This window comes from Choloepus didactylus, mitochondrion (genome assembly GCF_015220235.1).
Source record: "Choloepus didactylus mitochondrion, complete genome".
Lineage (NCBI taxonomy): Eukaryota > Metazoa > Chordata > Mammalia > Pilosa > Megalonychidae > Choloepus > Choloepus didactylus.
In genome coordinates this window covers 1-16,543 of record NC_006924.1, presented here as the reverse complement: position 1 = coordinate 16,543, position 16,543 = coordinate 1, and the positions used below count along the sequence as shown (strand labels likewise).

Here is a 16,543-nt window from a genome sequence, read left to right as displayed (position 1 = left end):
TGATGTACTCATCTAAGCATTTTCAGTGCCTTGCTTTGTGTTTAAGCGACATTAACTTGTGTGTGGGGCGCGCGTTGTATCATTGGCGTGTTGATAGCACGTGTTAAAATGAAAAAAAAAAGAAATTGAAATTTAATTATAGTTTCATCAAGACATAGGCTTTTTTCACAGTAGAAATTCCAAAATGCTTGAGTGCTATGTCAGTATTGGCGCAAATGGAAATATTGCTATTATAATGAGAAAAAAATAGGAGTATTGTCATTTGTTGGGCACTTATGCTTATCGCTCTGTATTTCGGGGCGTGTAGTTCAGTGCTATGTCCTGTGACCATTGAATAGATATCCTGAGACCATTAATCCTAAGGTATCCCTGGGACCATTGAGTTGATGTCCTGAGACCATTAAGGAGATATCCTGAGACCATTTCCCTAGACTTTCCCGGTTCCATCGACTGAACTGCGGCTTGTAGGGGTGCCCATGTTGACCGCGTCGACCCTTCAATTTAGGTCCGGCTACAAGTTGTGCACTGTTGCAAGGCCTACTCCTAGGCCATAGTGGAGTGATAGCGATTTCCCCCCCCAAAAAAAAAGATACCAAATGCATGGCACCACAGTTATGTGTGATCATGGGCTGATTAGTCATTAATCCATCGAGATGTCTTATTTAAGAGGACCGTATGGGCGATTACTAGCGGTCATAGCCCTGAAGAAAGAACCAGATGCCAGGTATAGTTCCTGTATAGAAACCCCCACGATTGATGGGCCCGGAGCGAGAAGAGGGATACTTATTGGATGGGTTGCTGATTTCCCGCGGCTTGGTAATTAAGCGGTGATAAGGGAGGTGATATGCATGGTGGCTGGAGCTAATTTCAGTTGATGCGCTATGTACGATCAAGGGTTTAATGTACTATGTAATATATGTAATAGTTAGCATATAGATGATATGCATGGGGAATATAAATGTATGCACGATAAAGCATAGGGCCGGTTTAAGCGGGGGGGGGGAAGGGGGGGGCCGCCTAGTTACGTGTGGGTGCGTCAATACTGACAGGGCACATAAGGGTTGTAGTGATTATGTAATTGGTCAGGGGGTAGTTTAATAAGAATGTCAGTTTTGGGGGCTGATGGTGGGACTAATAGTGGTCTCCTTCCTGAAATATCCTTGGAAGAATGTTCTTCATTTTTGGTTTACAAGACCAGTGTAATTTGTTTATACTACAGGGACTTATCATTTTATTAGGTTGTTTTCAATTAGGCCTGCTATGGGTATTAGGATTAGGATAATGGAAAAGTATGAGATTGACGCCAGTTGGCCAATGATGGTGAATGGGTGTTCTACTGGTTGTCCTCCAATTCATGTTAGAACTAGTAAGTTTGTCATTAGTATTCAGAACAGGCATTGGCTGATTGGTCGAAATATCAGGCTTCGTTGTTTTGCTGTGTGAAGTATAGGTAGGATTGCTAGGATTAGGATGGAGAGGACGAGGGCTATGACGCCTCCGAGTTTATTGGGAATGGAGCGTAGGATGGCATAGGCAAAGAGGAAGTACCATTCTGGTTTAATGTGTGGTGGGGTGTTGAGGGGGTTTGCAGGGGTGTAATTGTCGGGGTCTCCTAGGAGGTCTGGGTAGAATAGTGCTAGTGCTATTATGATGAAGATTATGGGTAATAAGCCTAGGATGTCTTTTATGGTGTAGTACGGGTGAAATGGGATTTTGTCGGAGTCTGGTGAGATGCCAAGTGGGTTGTTTGATCCGGTTTCGTGTAGGAAGAGTAGGTGTGTTATTGTAAGGGCTGTGATGATGAATGGGAGGATGAAGTGTAGGGTGAAGAATCGGGTTAATGTGGCTTTGTCTACGGAGAATCCCCCTCAGATTCATTCTACTAGGTTGGTTCCAATGTACGGAATGGCTGAGAGTAGGTTTGTGATTACTGTTGCGCCTCAAAATGATATTTGTCCTCATGGTAGTACGTAGCCTATGAATGCTGTGGCTATTACGGTGAACAGTAGTATGATTCCGATGTTTCAGGTTTTTAGGTAGGTGTAGGAGCCGTAGTATATACTGCGGCCAATGTGTAGATATAGGCAGATAAAGAATATTGATGCTCCGTTGGTGTGGAGGTAGCGGATGATTCAGCCGTAGTTTACGTCTCGGCAGATGTGGGTTACGGATGAGAAGGCGGTGGTTGTATCAGGTGTGTAATGTATGGCTAGGAAGAGACCTGTTAGGATTTGTATGATTAGGCATATTCCTAGGAGTGAGCCAAAGTTTCATCAGGTCGAGATGTTTGATGGTGTGGGTAGGTCGATAAATGTGTGGTTAATGATTTTAAATAAGGGGTGTGTTTTGCGAATGTTGGTCATTAGTTCTTGTAGTTGAGTCACAACGGTGGTTTTTCATGCCATTGGTCATGGTTAAATTCCATGTGAGAATTATGATATATATTGTATTTTTGTTAAGTGTAATTTTTGTGGCTAGTTTTGTTGGTTTTTCATGCAAGCCATCTCCTATTTATGGAGGTTTGGGGCTGATTGTTGGTGGGGGAGTTGGTTGTGGTATGGTAATAAGTCTTGGGGGTTCTTTTTTGGGCTTGATGGTGTTTTTAGTATATCTTGGTGGAATGCTGGTGGTGTTTGGGTACACTACTGCTATGGCTACTGAGGAGTATCCTGAGGCTTGAGGATCTAATGTTGTTGTTTTGGGGGGTTTGTTAATGGGCTTATTGGTTGAAGGGTTGGTAGTCATTTTATTTTTGAGTGGTGATGGTGTGGGGTTTGTGTCTTGTGGTTTTAAATGTATAGAGGATTGAGTTATTTTTAGTGGTGGGGGGGAGGGGTTTGTTCGTGAGGATTGTGTTGGGGTGTCTGCGTTGTATAATTATGGGGTTTGGTTTATAGCTATGGCTGGTTGGGCGCTGTTAGTTAGTGTTCTTGTTGTGGTTGAGGTTACGCGAGGTGGTAGGTTAGTGGGAGTAGTATAAGGAGTAGTGAAATGAGGAAAGAGATGAAGTAGAGTTTAATTAGTCCTTTTTGGTTGGAGATGTTGTTTGAGGCTAGAAGGTTAAGTCGGGATAGGCCTTTTGGGGCTGTTTTTTCAAGTCAGGTTAAGTCTAGTAGGGTTAACGCTAAGTTTTGACTAATGCTGAGGGTGAGGTGTGGTGGTGTTCGGTGTATGATGGTTGGGAAGAAGCCTAGTAGGTTAGAGAATGTATAGGGGTGAGACGGGGCTTTAAGTTGTAAGTTGCGTGTCAGTTGGTTTAGTTCTATGGCTACTAGAAATCCGGAGATGGTGATTGTTAGTGCTGATAGTTTTAGGTGTGTTGGTATTGTCATTTGGGGGGTTGTCATTGGTGTTATGTTGTTGGAGATTAAGAATCCTGCGAAAATACTGCCCAGTATTAGGCGTTTAATGGGTTTAAGGAGGGAGGGGTTGTTTTCGTTGATCGAGGTTAGGGTTTGGAAGCGTGGTTGGTTGAGTAGAGTGAAGAAGATGATGCGTGTGCTGTACATGGCTGTGAGGGAGGTGGCAATTAAAGTGATTAGGAGGGCTCAGGCGTTGGTATTAGACGTGTTTGCTGATTCGATGATTAGGTCTTTGGAGTAGAATCCTGCAAGGAATGGTATTCCGGTTAATGCTAGGCTTCCAATGATAAGGGAGGATGTGGTGAGTGGGAGGGTTTTGAATAGCCCTCCTATTTTTCGGATATCTTGTTCATTGTTTAGGTTGTGAATGATGGAGCCAGAGCATAAAAATAGCATGGCTTTGAAGAATGCGTGAGTGCAAATGTGCAGAAATGCTAGGTGGGGTTGGTTAATTCCGATTGTCACTATTATTAAGCCTAGTTGACTGGATGTGGAGAAGGCAATGATTTTTTTGATATCATTTTGTGTTAGGGCGCAGATTGCAGTGAATAGGGTGGTGATAGCTCCTAAGCATATGGTTAGTGTGAGGATTGGGCTGTTGTTTTGTAGTATGGGGTGGAATCGTACGAGTAGGAAGATGCCCGCTACTACTATGGTGCTGGAGTGCAGTAATGCGGATACTGGAGTAGGTCCTTCTATGGCTGAAGGTAATCACGGGTGTAGGCCGAATTGGGCGGATTTTCCTGTTGCTGCTAGGAGTAGGCCTAGGAGGGGAAGGGTGTTTTCGTTTAGGTTAAGTATAAAAATTTGTTGGAGTTCTCATGAGTTAGAATGGGTTAGAAATCATGCTATGGCTAGGACGAAGCCGATGTCTCCGATGCGGTTATACAGGACCGCTTGGAGTGCTGCCGTGTTGGTGTCGGCTCGTCCGTACCACCATCCGATCAGTAGGAAAGATATAATGCCCACCCCCTCTCATCCAATGAACAATTGGAGTAGGTTGTTAGCGGTTACTAGGGTGATCATGGTGATAAGAAATAGGAGTAGGTATTTGAGAAAGCGGTTGATGTTGAGGTCTGAGAGTATATATCATGTTGAGAATTCTGCAATAGATCATGTTACAAAGAGTGCTACTGGGATGAATGTTAGTGAGAAGTAGTCTAGCTTAAAGCTTAGGGTAAGTTTCATGGTTTGGATAGTTATTCAGTGTCAGTTTGAGATGATCGTCTCTTGTCCTGATCAAATGAGTATGGTAGCTGGGGCTAAGTGGGTTAGCATGGAGTACATGATGGATGTTTTTACGTAATTTGGATATTGGTTGGTATGGTGGGTTTTTGAGGTATATATTATAACAGGTGCGATGAGAATAAGAAAGGTGGTTAGTGTGAGGGTAGGGAGTAGGTTAATTACTTTCATCTGGAGTTGCACCAGTTTTTTGGTTCCTAAGACCAATGGATTGCTTTTATCCTATGAAAGTAAGAAAGCCATATTTTTATATATGGGGACAAGAGTTAGCAGTTMTTGTGTAGCTGTCTTGGTTGGCAAGGATTTTTGGGGTCCTGTTTCTAGGTTCACGATCTAGTGTTTTTGGTAAACTATGCCTACAGTAAGGTAACCCTAGAATGAGTTTTGGGTTGATTGATAGGAGGGCCAGTGGTAGGAGATGTATGAGTATTAGAGTATTTTCTCGTGTGAATGATGGTTTGATTGTGTGTATGTGGTTAGTTGGGTTTCCGCGTTGTGTGATGATGAATATAGACAGTGAGTATATAGATGTAATGGTTATATTGAGTCCTAGGAGTGCGATTGTAATATTGGATCACGAAATCGTTGGTATGATCACAAATAGTTCTCCGATCAGGTTAATTGTGGGTGGGAGGGCCAGGTTGGATAGGTTTGCCAGGAGTCACCATAGTGCTATTAGGGGAAGGAGGGTTTGAAGTCCGCGGGTTAGTATTATGGTGCGGCTGTGGGTGCGTTCATAGTTGGTATTGGCTAGGCAGAATAGCAGTGAGGAAGTCAGGCCGTGTGCGATTATTAGGGTTGAGGCGCCTATAAAGCTTCATGGTGTTTGGATGAGAATGGCCACGATTACTAGGGCTATGTGGCTTACTGATGAGTAGGCGATTAGAGATTTTAGGTCGGTCTGGCGTAGGCAGATTGAGCTGGTCATAATTATGCCTCATAGGGATAGTATCATAAACGGGTAGGCTATTGAGTTGGTCAGTGGATCTAGGAGGGTTGTGATTCGTAGTATTCCGTAGCCTCCCAGTTTTAGTAGGATGGCTGCTAGTACTATTGATCCTGCGATGGGGGCCTCGACGTGGGCTTTTGGGAGTCAGAGGTGGAGTCCGTATAGTGGTATTTTTACTATGAAGGCTATTATGCACGCTAGTCATAGGAGGTTGGATGATCAGGTTGTGGGCAATGGTTGTGAGTAGTATTGGGTGATGAGAATGTTGAGGGATCCAATGGAGTTTTGGATGTAGGTTAGTACTACTAGTAGGGGTAGGGAGCCAATTAGTGTGTAGAATAGGAAGTATAGTCCTGCGTTTAGTCGTTCTGCTTGGTTGCCTCATCGAGTGATGATGATTAGGGTTGGGATTAGGGTTGCCTCGAATAAAATGTAGAATATTATTAGTTCAGTGGCGGTGAATGTTGTGATTAGGAGTATTTGGAGGGAGATGAGTATTGAGATGTACGTTTTCTTTCGGGTGGTTGTGTCTTTGTGTAGATGGGATTGACTGGCTATAATTATTAGAGGGAGTAACCAGGTTGTTAAAATTAGTAGGGGTGTGGAGAGGGGGTCTGTAAAGAATAGTGGCGAGAAGTTTAGACTGTTGTTGGTGGTTTGGTAAAGTATTGATAGGCTAGTTAGGCTGATAAGGAGGCTGTGGGAGGTGGAGTTAATTCAGATTATATTATTTTTTGATAGTCAGGTGAGGGGGATTAACATGATTGTGGGAATAATAAGTTTTAGCATTGTAGGAGGTTTAGATTTTGTACGTAGTCTAGTCCATAGGTATTTGAGACTATTACTAGGAGAGCTAGGCCTAATGCGGCTTCACAAGCTGCGAACACCATAAGAACAATGGGTAGTACGGCGGATAGTGTATGGTGGGTATTTAAAGCTATTAGGGTGCTTAGGATAAATAGGGCTAGTATTAGGCCTTCCAGGCACAGGAGAGAGGATATCATGTGTGATCGGTATAATAGTAGTCCTAGGAGGGCTATGGTGAATGCTAAGAGGATGTTGATGTAAGTGGAGGGCATATGATAATTACGAGCTTAATCGTAGTCTAATGAGTCGAAATCATTTGTCTTGGGTTAAACTAATTATCATATTCAGTCCATTCTAGGCCTTTTTGGGATCATTCATAGGCTAGTCCTAGTGCTAGGAGTGAGATGAGGGTAAGTGCTGTAATTAGTATGGGGTTAAGATTGTTGGTTTGTGAGGCTCATGGGAGTGGTAGAAGTAGGGCGATCTCTAGGTCGAATAGAAGGAATGTAATGGCTACTAGGAAGAATTTCATGGAGAAAGGGAGTCGGGCTGATCCCACAGGGTCGAATCCACATTCATATGGGCTTAATTTTTCGGTGTAGGAATTTAATTGGGGTAGTCAGAAAGCGGTGATTATGAGTAGTAGGGCTAGTGCTGAGTTAATTAGAAGGGTTAGAATTAGGTTGATTGTTCTTTTCCGGGTTTATTGTCGGAGCTGATTGATTGGAAGTCAATTGTACTTGTTATACTAAAAGGACATGAGCCTCATCAATAAATTGAGACGTAGAGGAGTAGTCAAACTACATCTACGAAGTGTCAATATCAGGCTGCTGCTTCAAATCCGAAGTGGTGATTAGAGGTAAAGTGAAATTTTAATTGGCGTAGGAAGCAGATGATTAGGAAGGAGGAGCCGATAATCACGTGTAGTCCGTGGAATCCTGTGGCTATAAAGAAGGTCGAGCCGTAGATTCCATCGGAGATGGTAAATGGTGCGTTGAAGTATTCTGAGGCTTGTAGGAGGGTAAAGTACACTCCTAGGGCGATTGTAATAAATAGGGCTTGTAGTATGTGTTTACGGTTTCCCTCTATTAGGCTGTGGTGGGCTCATGTGATTGATACCCCAGAGGCTAGAAGGATGGAAGTGTTTAGGAGGGGTACTTCGAGTGGGTCGAGTGGGCTAATTCCTGTTGGAGGTCAACATCCGCCGAGTTCTGGTGTTGGTGCCAGGCTGGAGTGATAAAAGGCTCAGAAAAATCCTAGGAAGAAGAATACTTCTGATGTGATAAATAAGATTATTCCATATCGTAGTCCTTTTTGGACTACTACTGTGTGATGTCCTTGAAATGTACTTTCTCGTACCACGTCTCGTCATCATTGATATATAGTTAGTAAACTGGTGGTTAGGCCAATAATGAGTAGTGTTGTGGAGTTGAAATGGAACCATATTACTAGGCCTGAGGTTAATAGTAAGGCGGAGAGAGCCCCTGTCAGGGGCCATGGGCTGGGGTTAATTATGTGGTAGGCGTGTATTTGATGGGCCATTAAGTGTTGTCGTGTAGGTAAAGGCTGACTAGGAGAGTGAACACGTACGCTTGAATTAGTGCTACTGCAAATTCAAGGGCTGTTAGCGCGATCAGAATGATGAAGGTGATAAAGGCTGTTGTAGGGCTGATGGATATTAGTGCTAGTGTGGCGTTACCAATGAGGTGTATGATGAGATGTCCCGCGGTGATATTTGCTGTAAGTCGTACGGCTAGAGCTGTGGGTTGGATAAATAAGCTTATTGTCTCGATAATCACTAGTATGGGAATCAGGGGAATTGGAGTGCCTTGTGGTAGGAAATGGGCTAGTGATGTTTTGGTCTTGTGGCGTAAGCCTATAATTACTGTTCCGGCTCATAGTGGAACGGCCATTCCTAGGTTTATAGAAAGTTGGGTGGTTGGGGTGAATGAGTAGGGGAGCAGTCCCAGGAGGTTTGTCGATCCAATGAATGTGATGAGTGAAATTAGTATTAGGGACCAGGTGCGTCCTTTGGGGCTGTGAATGATTATTATTTGTTTTAGGATTAGGTTGGTTATTTGTTGTTGAATTGAGATGAGTCGGTTTGTAATTAGACGGCCAGGTGATGGGAATAGTAGGGTGGGGAATATCACGATAAGAATTACAATGGGTAGTCCCATTATCGTTGGGACTACGAAAGAGGCGAATAAGTTTTCGTTCATTTTATTTCTCAAGGTGTTGTGTGTTTTGTTGTGTTGGGTGTTTTTGGCGTTGGGGGGGTGATGAAGTTATGTTTAGTGAGTTTGAGTTGTATTAGGGTGAATAGTGAGATGAATGTTGAGAGGATAGTGATGGATCATGTTGACGTGTCTAGCTGAGGCATTTCATTGAGGGGAGTTTTAGGTTCCCAGTCTTTAACTTAAAAGGTTAATGCTAGAACAGCTTCTCTAATGATTTAGAGCGTGGATGAGGATCAGTTTTCAAAATGTTTGAGAGGAGTGAGTTCGAGTACAATTGGCATGAAGCTGTGGTTGGATCCGCAGATTTCCGAGCATTGACCATAGTATAAGCCGGGGCGTGAGGATGTTAGGGTGGCTTGGTTTAGTCGTCCTGGGATGGCATCAGTTTTGAGTCCTAGTGAGGGGATGGTTCATGAGTGAAGTACGTCTTCTGATGAAATTAATATTCGGATTGATATTTCTATGGGTAGGATAACTCGGTTGTCTACTTCCAGCAGTCGGAGTTCTCCGGGCTTTAGGTCGGAGGTAGGGATCATGTATGAATCAAAGCTTAGGTCTTCGTAGTCTGTATACTCGTAGCTTCAGTATCATTGGTGGCCCATGGTTTTTACTGTGAGTAGTGGATTGTTTATTTCATCTATCATATATAGGATTCGTAATGAAGGCAGAGCGATCAGGATTAGGATAATGGCTGGGAGGATTGTTCACACAGTTTCCACTTCTTGAGCATCTATGGTGCTGGTGTGGGTAAGTTTAGTTGATAATATTAGTGAGATGGTATATAGTACCAAGGTGCTGATCAGGAATATAATCATTAGTGTGTGGTCATGAAAGTGAAGTAATTCTTCTATAATTGGTGATGTGGCGTCTTGGAATCCTAGTTGTATGGGATGAGCCATAGAGGTGTAAAGGGTTATAGCCTATAATTTAACTTTGACAAAGTTATATAATTGTTTTATTAACGCCTCGTCCATTAAGAAAGACATACTGGGTATGAGGTTGGCTTGAAACCGATTTTAGGGGGTTCGATTCCTTCCTTTCTTGGGCTAGATTTTGACGAATGCGGGTTCTTCGAATGTGTGGTATGGTGGTGGGCAGCCGTGGAGTCATTCAATATTAGTGGTGGTAAATTCTACGAATAACACTTCGCGTTTGGAGGCAAAGGCTTCTCAAATCATGAAGATTATTAGTATTACTGCGGTTAGTGAAATGAAAGAGCCTATTGACGAGATTGTGTTTCATATTGTGTATGCGTCGGGGTAGTCAGAGTAGCGCCGTGGTATACCCGAGAGGCCTAGGAAGTGTTGGGGGAAGAATGTCATGTTTACACCTACGAATATGATTACGAAATGAATTTTAGCCCAGGTTGTGTTGAGTATATAGCCGGAAAATAGTGGGAACCAGTGCACGAATCCTCCTATAATTGCGAATACAGCTCCTATTGATAGTACATAGTGGAAGTGGGCTACTACGTAGTATGTATCGTGAAGAACAATATCTAGCGATGAATTTGCTAATACAATGCCCGTTAATCCGCCCACCGTGAATAGAAAAATGAAGCCAAGGGCTCATAGTATGGCTGGGGATCATTTTATGTTACCTCCATGCAGTGTAGCCAATCAGCTGAATACTTTTACTCCCGTAGGGATAGCAATGATTATGGTGGCTGATGTGAAGTATGCTCGTGTATCTACGTCTATTCCTACCGTAAACATGTGGTGGGCTCAAACAATAAAGCCTAGGAATCCAATTGATATTATGGCTCATACTATACCCATATAGCCAAAAGGTTCCTTTTTTCCGGAGTAGTATGTGACAATATGGGAGATTATACCGAAGCCTGGTAGGATAAGAATATAGACTTCGGGATGTCCGAAGAATCAGAATAAATGTTGATATAAAATAGGGTCGCCCCCTCCGGCAGGATCAAAAAATGTGGTATTTAAGTTGCGGTCTGTCAGGAGTATGGTGATTCCAGCGGCTAGTACTGGGAGTGAGAGGAGAAGGAGGACTGCCGTAATCAGGATTGATCAGACAAACAAGGGGGTTTGGTACTGGGACATGGCTGGGGGTTTTATGTTAATAATAGTGGTAATAAAATTAATGGCGCCTAGGATTGATGAGATCCCTGCCAGGTGAAGGGAAAAGATAGTTAGATCGACTGATGGGCCTGCATGGGCCAGGTTGCCTGCTAGGGGCGGGTATACAGTTCAGCCTGTGCCTGCGCCTGCTTCTACTATTGAGGAGGTGAGCAGAAGTAGGAATGATGGTGGTAGTAGTCAGAAGCTTATGTTGTTTATTCGAGGGAATGCCATGTCGGGAGCTCCAATTATCAATGGGACTAATCAGTTTCCGAAACCACCAATCATGATTGGTATTACCATAAAAAAAATCATGACGAATGCGTGTGCGGTGACGATTACGTTGTAGATTTGGTCGTCGCCTAGTAATGTTCCTGGCTGTCCTAGCTCAGCGCGGATTAGCAGGCTTAGGGCAGTGCCTACTATTCCGGCTCAGGCGCCGAATAGTAGATATAAGGTTCCAATGTCTTTGTGGTTTGTTGAGAATAATCAGCGGGTGACTAACATAGGTAAAATGGCCGAGGAAGCATTAGACTGTAAATCTAAAGACAGGGGTGAGAGACCCCTTTTTGCCATAGTCTCGTGGTGAATATATCATACTGAATTGCAAATTCAGCGAAGCAGCTTCAATTCTGCCGGGGCTTCTCCCGCCTTTTTTCCCCGAGGCGGGAGAAGTAGATTGAGGCCAGTGTGTTAGGGCGTTTAGCTGTTAACTAAAATTTCGTGGGATTGAACCCCATCAATCTAGTGAGGACTTAGCTTAATTAAAGTTTTTGATTTGCATTCAACAGATGTAAGGTGATGTCTTGCAGTCCTTGTGCAGGAGTTAAGTGTTTTGTACTTGCTTAGGGCTTTGAAGGCTCTCGGTCTCTGTTATCCTAAACTCCTATTCTAGGATGCATAGTATTGGTGATAGGGGAATAATTGTTGTGGATAGGATAATCAGAGTTGGTGTGAGGGGTGGTGGTGTGGTGGGTTTAAATTGTCATTTGATTTTAGTGTTGTTAGTGGTTGGAAATAGTGTGAGTGATGTGGAGTAGATGAGGCGTATATAAAAGTAGAGGTTGAGTAGTGCTAGGATGGCTATTATTGTGGGTATTACAATTAGGTTATTTTTTGTTATCTCCTGGATGATTATTCATTTGGGTAGGAATCCTGATAGGGGGGGAAGTCCTCCTATTGATAGTAATACGGTTGTTATTAGGGTGGTTAGGAGTGGTGTGGTATTTCATGTGTGTGTTAGTGCCAGAGTGGTGGTTGATGATTGTGGTATGAGTAGAAGGAATATTGAGGTTGTTGTGAGTAGGTAGATTGTGAGGTTTAAGGTTATTAAGGTGGGGTTGTATGTAATGATGGCTGTTATTCATCCTATGTGGGCGATAGATGAATAGGCTATGATTTTTCGTAGTTGTGTTTGGTTTAGTCCTCCTCAGCCCCCAACTATAATGGAGAGTACAGCTATCATGAGTAGGAGTGTGGGGTTGATGGAGGTTGTGATTTGAGATATGATTGTGATGGGGGCTAGTTTTTGTCATGTTAGTAGGATTATTCCTGGGAGTAATGGGGTTCCTTGGGTTACTTCTGGTACTCAGAAGTGGAATGGGGCTAGTCCTATTTTTATGGTGATGGAGATGGTGATGATGTGTGTTGCCAGTGGGTTGGAGATTTTTATAATTGTTCATTGGCCGGAGTATATGAAGTTAATTATTACGGCTATTATTAGAAGTGCGGATGCTGTGGTTTGTACAAGGAAATATTTGGTGGCTGCTTCTGTTGATCGTGGGTTGTGTTTTAGTATTAGGATAGGGATTATTGCGAATATGTTTATTTCTAGGCCAATTCAGGCTGGGAGTCAGTGTGAGCTAAATATTGTGATTATGGTTCCTGAGAGTAGTGTTAGTGTGATGATGTTTAGAGTTAGTGGGTTAATTAGTATGGGAAGGGTGTGACCCAACATTTTCGGGGTATGGGCCCGATAGCTTAATTAGCTGACCTTACTTTTAGAATATGGTGTAATATGGGAGCACGAAGAATTTTGAGTTCTTAGGTACGGGTTCAATCCCCGTATTTCTAGAAATAAGAGGGCTGGGGTCTCTATTATTTACTCTATCAAAGTAACTCTTTTGTCAGACATATTTCTTATGTTTGTGGGGGGATGCTTGCGAATGAGATTGAGGTGGATACGTGTCATATGCATATGGCTAGGGTGAGTGGGAGGAAATTTTTTCATAGTAGGTGTATTAGTTGATCGTAACGGAATCGTGGGTAGGATGCTCGGATTCATAAAAATATAGTAGTTAGGATTAGGGTTTTGGTGATAAAGTTGATTGTGTGGAGTTCTGGGAGGGAGGGGTTGTGAAATGCGCCAAAAAATAGGGCGGTGGTGAGGGAATTTATTAAGATAATGTTAGCATATTCGGCTATAAAGAATAGGGCAAAGGGACCTGCTGCGTATTCTACATTGAAGCCTGATACTAATTCTGATTCTCCTTCAGAGAGATCGAAGGGGGCTCGGTTGGTTTCGGCTAAGGTAGAGGTGAATCATATTATAGTTAGGGGTCATGTTGGTAGGACTAATCATATGTGTTCTTGGGTGGTGGTCAGTGTTGATAGTGTGAATGATCCGTTTGTTAGTACGAGGGATAGTAGGATAATTGCTAGGGTGACTTCATATGAAATTGTTTGTGCTACTGCTCGTAATGCTCCAATTAGAGCGTATTTTGAGTTGGATGCTCAGCCCGATCATAGGATGGAGTATACGGCTAAGCTGGATACTGCTAGGATGAATAAGATACCTAGATTAAGGTCGATGAGGGGGTATGGTATTGGGAGCGGGATTCATAGGGTGAGGGCTAGGGTGAGAGCGAGTGTTGGGGCAATAGTAAATATGAATTTGGATGATGTGAGTGGGTGTAGGGGCTCTTTGGTGAATAGTTTTGTTGCATCTGCGGCTGGTTGGAGTAGGCCATATGGTCCGACGATGTTGGGTCCTTTGCGAAATTGTATGTAGCCTAGGATTTTTCGTTCTACTAGCGTTAGGAATGCTACGGCTAAGAGAATAGGAATAATTAAGCATAGGATGTTAGTGGTGAGCATTATTGTTAAGAAGAGGAATTGAACCTCTGATTATAAAGGTTTAAGTTTTATGCAATTGCCCGGGCTCTGCCATCTTAACAAACCCTGGTTTAGGGTGGTCGGGGGGGGGGGTATATTAGATTTAGATTAGTTCATCTATTTAACTTTAGGGCGCTCTTGTGGAGTGGGCCTTGTTTCTCTTGTCCTTTCGTACTGGGAGAAAAGGTTTATAGATAGAAACCGACCTGGATTGCTCCGGTCTGAACTCAGATCACGTAGGACTTTAATCGTTGAACAAACGAACCGTTAATAGCTGCTGCGCCATTGGGATGTCCTGATCCAACATCGAGGTCGTAAACCCTATTGTCGATATGGACTCTGGAATAGGATTGCGCTGTTATCCCTAGGGTAACTTGTTCCATTGATCAATTGCTTGGGTCAATTAGTGGCGTTGAAGTATGTTGACTGGTTAGGTCTAAGTGAATAGTCATTCGGAGGTTTGTTTGTGCTCCGAGGTCACCCCAACCGAAATTGCTAGCCTAGGTTGCGGGTGGTTTTTCCTGTTGGGTGGGGGAAATGTGCAATTAGGCTAGTTAATTTAAGCTCCGTAGGGTCTTCTCGTCTTATAGGTTTATCCCTGCCTCTTCACGGGGAGGTCAATTTCACTGATTGGAAGTAGGAGACAGTAAAATCCTCGTTAAGCCTTTCATGCAAGTCCTTAATTAGAGAACAAATGATTATGCTACCTTTGCACGGTCAGGGTACCGCGGCCGTTAAACATATGTCACTGGGCAGGCAGTGCCTCTAATAATTGTTATGCTAGAGGTGATGTTTTTGGTAAACAGGCGGGATTTGTGTTTGCCGAGTTCCTTTTACTTCTTTTAATCTTTCCAGTGCGCAYGCCTGTGTTGGGTTAACAATGGGTAAGACTCGGTGGTATTTGGTGGTGTGTGGAAGTCTGGTTGTTAATTATCAGTGGTGGGTCCGTTCTGATATAAGCTTGTGCGTGGAGAAATTTATTCTTGTTACTTATATTAGCATTATTTCTTCTATTGTTATAGATTAGTCCGGTGGGGGGGGGGGTCTAGGAGTTGGGGGTCTGTCTTGGAATTTTTTGGTGGTGGTGTTGCTGTTGAGCTTGGACGCTTTCTCTATTGGTGGCTGCTTTTGGGCCTACTATGGAGGGCAGGAGGGCTYACTCTCTAGGGGGGGTTTGTCCCTTAAATCGGCAGAGCTGTACCCCTGCTGATTATATTTAAAGTTTGCATTGGGATTCAGTGTCTTGTTCTTTAGGCAAATTTTAAGTTGAACTTGGATTCGGTTCCTGGACAACCAGCTATCGCCAGGCTCGATTGGCTTTTCACCTCTACCTGAAGATCTCTTCACTATTTTGCTACATAGATGAGTTGGTTCTTTGTGTTGTCCGCAGGTAGCTCGTCTGGGTTCGGGGTTTCTAACTGAAGTGCTCTTTGCAAGAGGTTTTCTAGCTAATTCATTATGCAAAAGGTAAAAGGGTGGGTCTTTGCTGTTTTATGCTGTTAGTTCTTCTTTCATCTTTCCCTTGCGGTACTTTCTCTATGGCGCCTAATTATAATTTCTATCGCATATACTTTTATGTGGTAAATGGTTTGATTTTTGGGGTAGTGCTAGTTGAGTTGTGGGGTATGTAGGGCTAGATCTGGCTCAAAGTGGTCTGTTTAGTTGAAATCTCCTGGGTGTAAGCCTGGTGCTTTTATTTAAGCTACACTTTGATTTTTTCCAAGCACACTTTCCAGTATGCTTACCTTGTTACGACTTGTCTCCTCTAAGAGGGGTGCCTATGAAGTGGGTAGTATGTTTGTGATTATAGGTGGGTTGAGGAGGGTGACGGGCGGTGTGTGCGTGCTTCGTGACCTAGTTCAATTAAGCTCTCTATTCTTAATTTACTTCTAAATCCTCCTTTGGTTTCTAGGGTTTCATAGAAACTTTCGTTGATTTTTCTTTTGTAAGAAAATGTAACCCATCTCTTTCCACCTCATGGGCTACACCTTGACCTAACGTGCTTGTGGTTGATAGTTGCGCTTACTGTGGTTCTTTCCAAGGTTTGCTGGGGATGGCGGTATATAGGCTGTGTTGGCTAGGGGTGGTGAGGTTTATCGGGGTTTGTCGATTATAGGACAGGTTCCTCTAGGAGGGTGTGAAGCACCGCCAAGTCCTTTAAGTTTTAGGCTGTTGCTAGTAGTGCTCTGGCGAACATTTTAGTTGATTAAATGTTTGGGTTTAGGGCTAGGCATAGTGGGGTATCTAATCCCAGTTTGGGTCTTAGCTATCGTGTGTTCGGAGTTGTTAAAGTCACTTTAGTCGTGTATTTTATTTTGACTGTAGCTTTTTACGGCCTAGTCTTGGTTTAACTTTATTTGTTGGGTTATCCTAAACACGCTTTACGCCGATGAGTATTAATTTGGGTTAATCGTATGGCCGCGGTGGCTGGCACGAAATTTACCAACCCTTGGTTAGTATGGCTAAGTCAAACTTTCGTTTATTGCTTAATTTTTGTCACTGCTGTTTCCCGTGGGGGTGTGGTTGAGCAAGGCGTTGTGAGCTGCATTGGGATTGTGGGCTTGATGCCTGCTCCTTTTGGTCTAGCAGACCTAGAGGGCATTCTCACTGGGGTGTGGATGCTTGCATGTGTAAGTCTACTAAAAATTAATAGTAAGGTCAGGACCAAAGCTATGTGTTTATGGAGTTGTGATGTACTCATCTAAGCATTTTCAGTGCCTTGCTTTGTGTTTAAGCGACATTAAC

General features: G+C 43.3%; 13 protein-coding genes across 13 annotated transcripts, besides 26 other annotated features; 1 reads left to right on the top strand and 12 right to left on the bottom strand. All coding sequences in view use genetic code 2, as the record gives it.

Annotated features, from left to right (window-relative positions):
- Nucleotides 1-1,083: a D loop (control region).
- Nucleotides 1,084-1,153, top strand: a tRNA (tRNA-Pro).
- A 2-nt stretch (nucleotides 1,154-1,155) lies between these two features.
- Nucleotides 1,156-1,223, bottom strand: a tRNA (tRNA-Thr).
- CYTB (cytochrome b) lies at nucleotides 1,224-2,363 on the bottom strand. The gene has a single exon. The coding sequence runs from the start codon at nucleotides 2,361-2,363 to the stop codon at nucleotides 1,224-1,226; it is 1,140 nt and encodes a 379-aa protein (YP_220692.1).
- Nucleotides 2,364-2,365: 2 nt separating this feature from the next.
- Nucleotides 2,366-2,434, top strand: a tRNA (tRNA-Glu).
- ND6 (NADH dehydrogenase subunit 6) lies at nucleotides 2,435-2,962 on the top strand. The gene has a single exon. The coding sequence runs from the start codon at nucleotides 2,435-2,437 to the stop codon at nucleotides 2,960-2,962; it is 528 nt and encodes a 175-aa protein (YP_220691.1).
- On the bottom strand, nucleotides 2,946-4,769 carry ND5 (NADH dehydrogenase subunit 5). Its single transcript has one exon. It carries the CDS (start codon nucleotides 4,767-4,769, stop codon nucleotides 2,946-2,948), a length of 1,824 nt encoding a protein of 607 aa, YP_220690.1.
- Nucleotides 4,770-4,839, bottom strand: a tRNA (tRNA-Leu).
- Nucleotides 4,839-4,898, bottom strand: a tRNA (tRNA-Ser).
- Nucleotides 4,899-4,967, bottom strand: a tRNA (tRNA-His).
- Nucleotides 4,968-6,345, bottom strand: ND4 (NADH dehydrogenase subunit 4). Its single transcript has one exon. A coding segment is annotated over exon 1 (1,378 nt).
- On the bottom strand, nucleotides 6,339-6,635 carry ND4L (NADH dehydrogenase subunit 4L). Its single transcript has one exon. It carries the CDS (start codon nucleotides 6,633-6,635, stop codon nucleotides 6,339-6,341), a length of 297 nt encoding a protein of 98 aa, YP_220688.1.
- Nucleotides 6,636-6,704, bottom strand: a tRNA (tRNA-Arg).
- A 1-nt stretch (nucleotide 6,705) lies between these two features.
- On the bottom strand, nucleotides 6,706-7,051 carry ND3 (NADH dehydrogenase subunit 3). Its single transcript has one exon. A coding segment is annotated over exon 1 (346 nt).
- Nucleotides 7,052-7,121, bottom strand: a tRNA (tRNA-Gly).
- COX3 (cytochrome c oxidase subunit III) lies at nucleotides 7,122-7,905 on the bottom strand. The gene has a single exon. A coding segment is annotated over exon 1 (784 nt).
- ATP6 (ATP synthase F0 subunit 6) lies at nucleotides 7,905-8,585 on the bottom strand. Its single transcript has one exon. It carries the CDS (start codon nucleotides 8,583-8,585, stop codon nucleotides 7,905-7,907), a length of 681 nt encoding a protein of 226 aa, YP_220685.1.
- ATP8 (ATP synthase F0 subunit 8) lies at nucleotides 8,555-8,746 on the bottom strand. The gene has a single exon. It carries the CDS (start codon nucleotides 8,744-8,746, stop codon nucleotides 8,555-8,557), a length of 192 nt encoding a protein of 63 aa, YP_220684.1.
- Nucleotides 8,746-8,816, bottom strand: a tRNA (tRNA-Lys).
- Nucleotides 8,817-8,818: 2 nt separating this feature from the next.
- COX2 (cytochrome c oxidase subunit II) lies at nucleotides 8,819-9,502 on the bottom strand. The gene has a single exon. The coding sequence runs from the start codon at nucleotides 9,500-9,502 to the stop codon at nucleotides 8,819-8,821; it is 684 nt and encodes a 227-aa protein (YP_220683.1).
- Nucleotides 9,503-9,571, bottom strand: a tRNA (tRNA-Asp).
- Nucleotides 9,572-9,578: 7 nt separating this feature from the next.
- Nucleotides 9,579-9,647, top strand: a tRNA (tRNA-Ser).
- Nucleotides 9,648-9,649: 2 nt separating this feature from the next.
- Nucleotides 9,650-11,191, bottom strand: COX1 (cytochrome c oxidase subunit I). Its single transcript has one exon. It carries the CDS (start codon nucleotides 11,189-11,191, stop codon nucleotides 9,650-9,652), a length of 1,542 nt encoding a protein of 513 aa, YP_220682.1.
- Nucleotide 11,192: 1 nt separating this feature from the next.
- Nucleotides 11,193-11,259, top strand: a tRNA (tRNA-Tyr).
- Nucleotide 11,260: 1 nt separating this feature from the next.
- Nucleotides 11,261-11,328, top strand: a tRNA (tRNA-Cys).
- Nucleotides 11,326-11,359: an origin of replication (origin of L-strand replication).
- Nucleotides 11,360-11,432, top strand: a tRNA (tRNA-Asn).
- A 1-nt stretch (nucleotide 11,433) lies between these two features.
- Nucleotides 11,434-11,502, top strand: a tRNA (tRNA-Ala).
- A 2-nt stretch (nucleotides 11,503-11,504) lies between these two features.
- Nucleotides 11,505-11,572, bottom strand: a tRNA (tRNA-Trp).
- On the bottom strand, nucleotides 11,571-12,614 carry ND2 (NADH dehydrogenase subunit 2). Its single transcript has one exon. The coding sequence runs from the start codon at nucleotides 12,612-12,614 to the stop codon at nucleotides 11,571-11,573; it is 1,044 nt and encodes a 347-aa protein (YP_220681.1).
- Nucleotides 12,615-12,683, bottom strand: a tRNA (tRNA-Met).
- A 2-nt stretch (nucleotides 12,684-12,685) lies between these two features.
- Nucleotides 12,686-12,758, top strand: a tRNA (tRNA-Gln).
- Nucleotides 12,756-12,824, bottom strand: a tRNA (tRNA-Ile).
- On the bottom strand, nucleotides 12,824-13,780 carry ND1 (NADH dehydrogenase subunit 1). Its single transcript has one exon. It carries the CDS (start codon nucleotides 13,778-13,780, stop codon nucleotides 12,824-12,826), a length of 957 nt encoding a protein of 318 aa, YP_220680.1.
- A 3-nt stretch (nucleotides 13,781-13,783) lies between these two features.
- Nucleotides 13,784-13,859, bottom strand: a tRNA (tRNA-Leu).
- Nucleotides 13,860-15,442, bottom strand: an rRNA (l-rRNA).
- Nucleotides 15,443-15,510, bottom strand: a tRNA (tRNA-Val).
- Nucleotides 15,510-16,473, bottom strand: an rRNA (s-rRNA).
- Nucleotides 16,474-16,543, bottom strand: a tRNA (tRNA-Phe).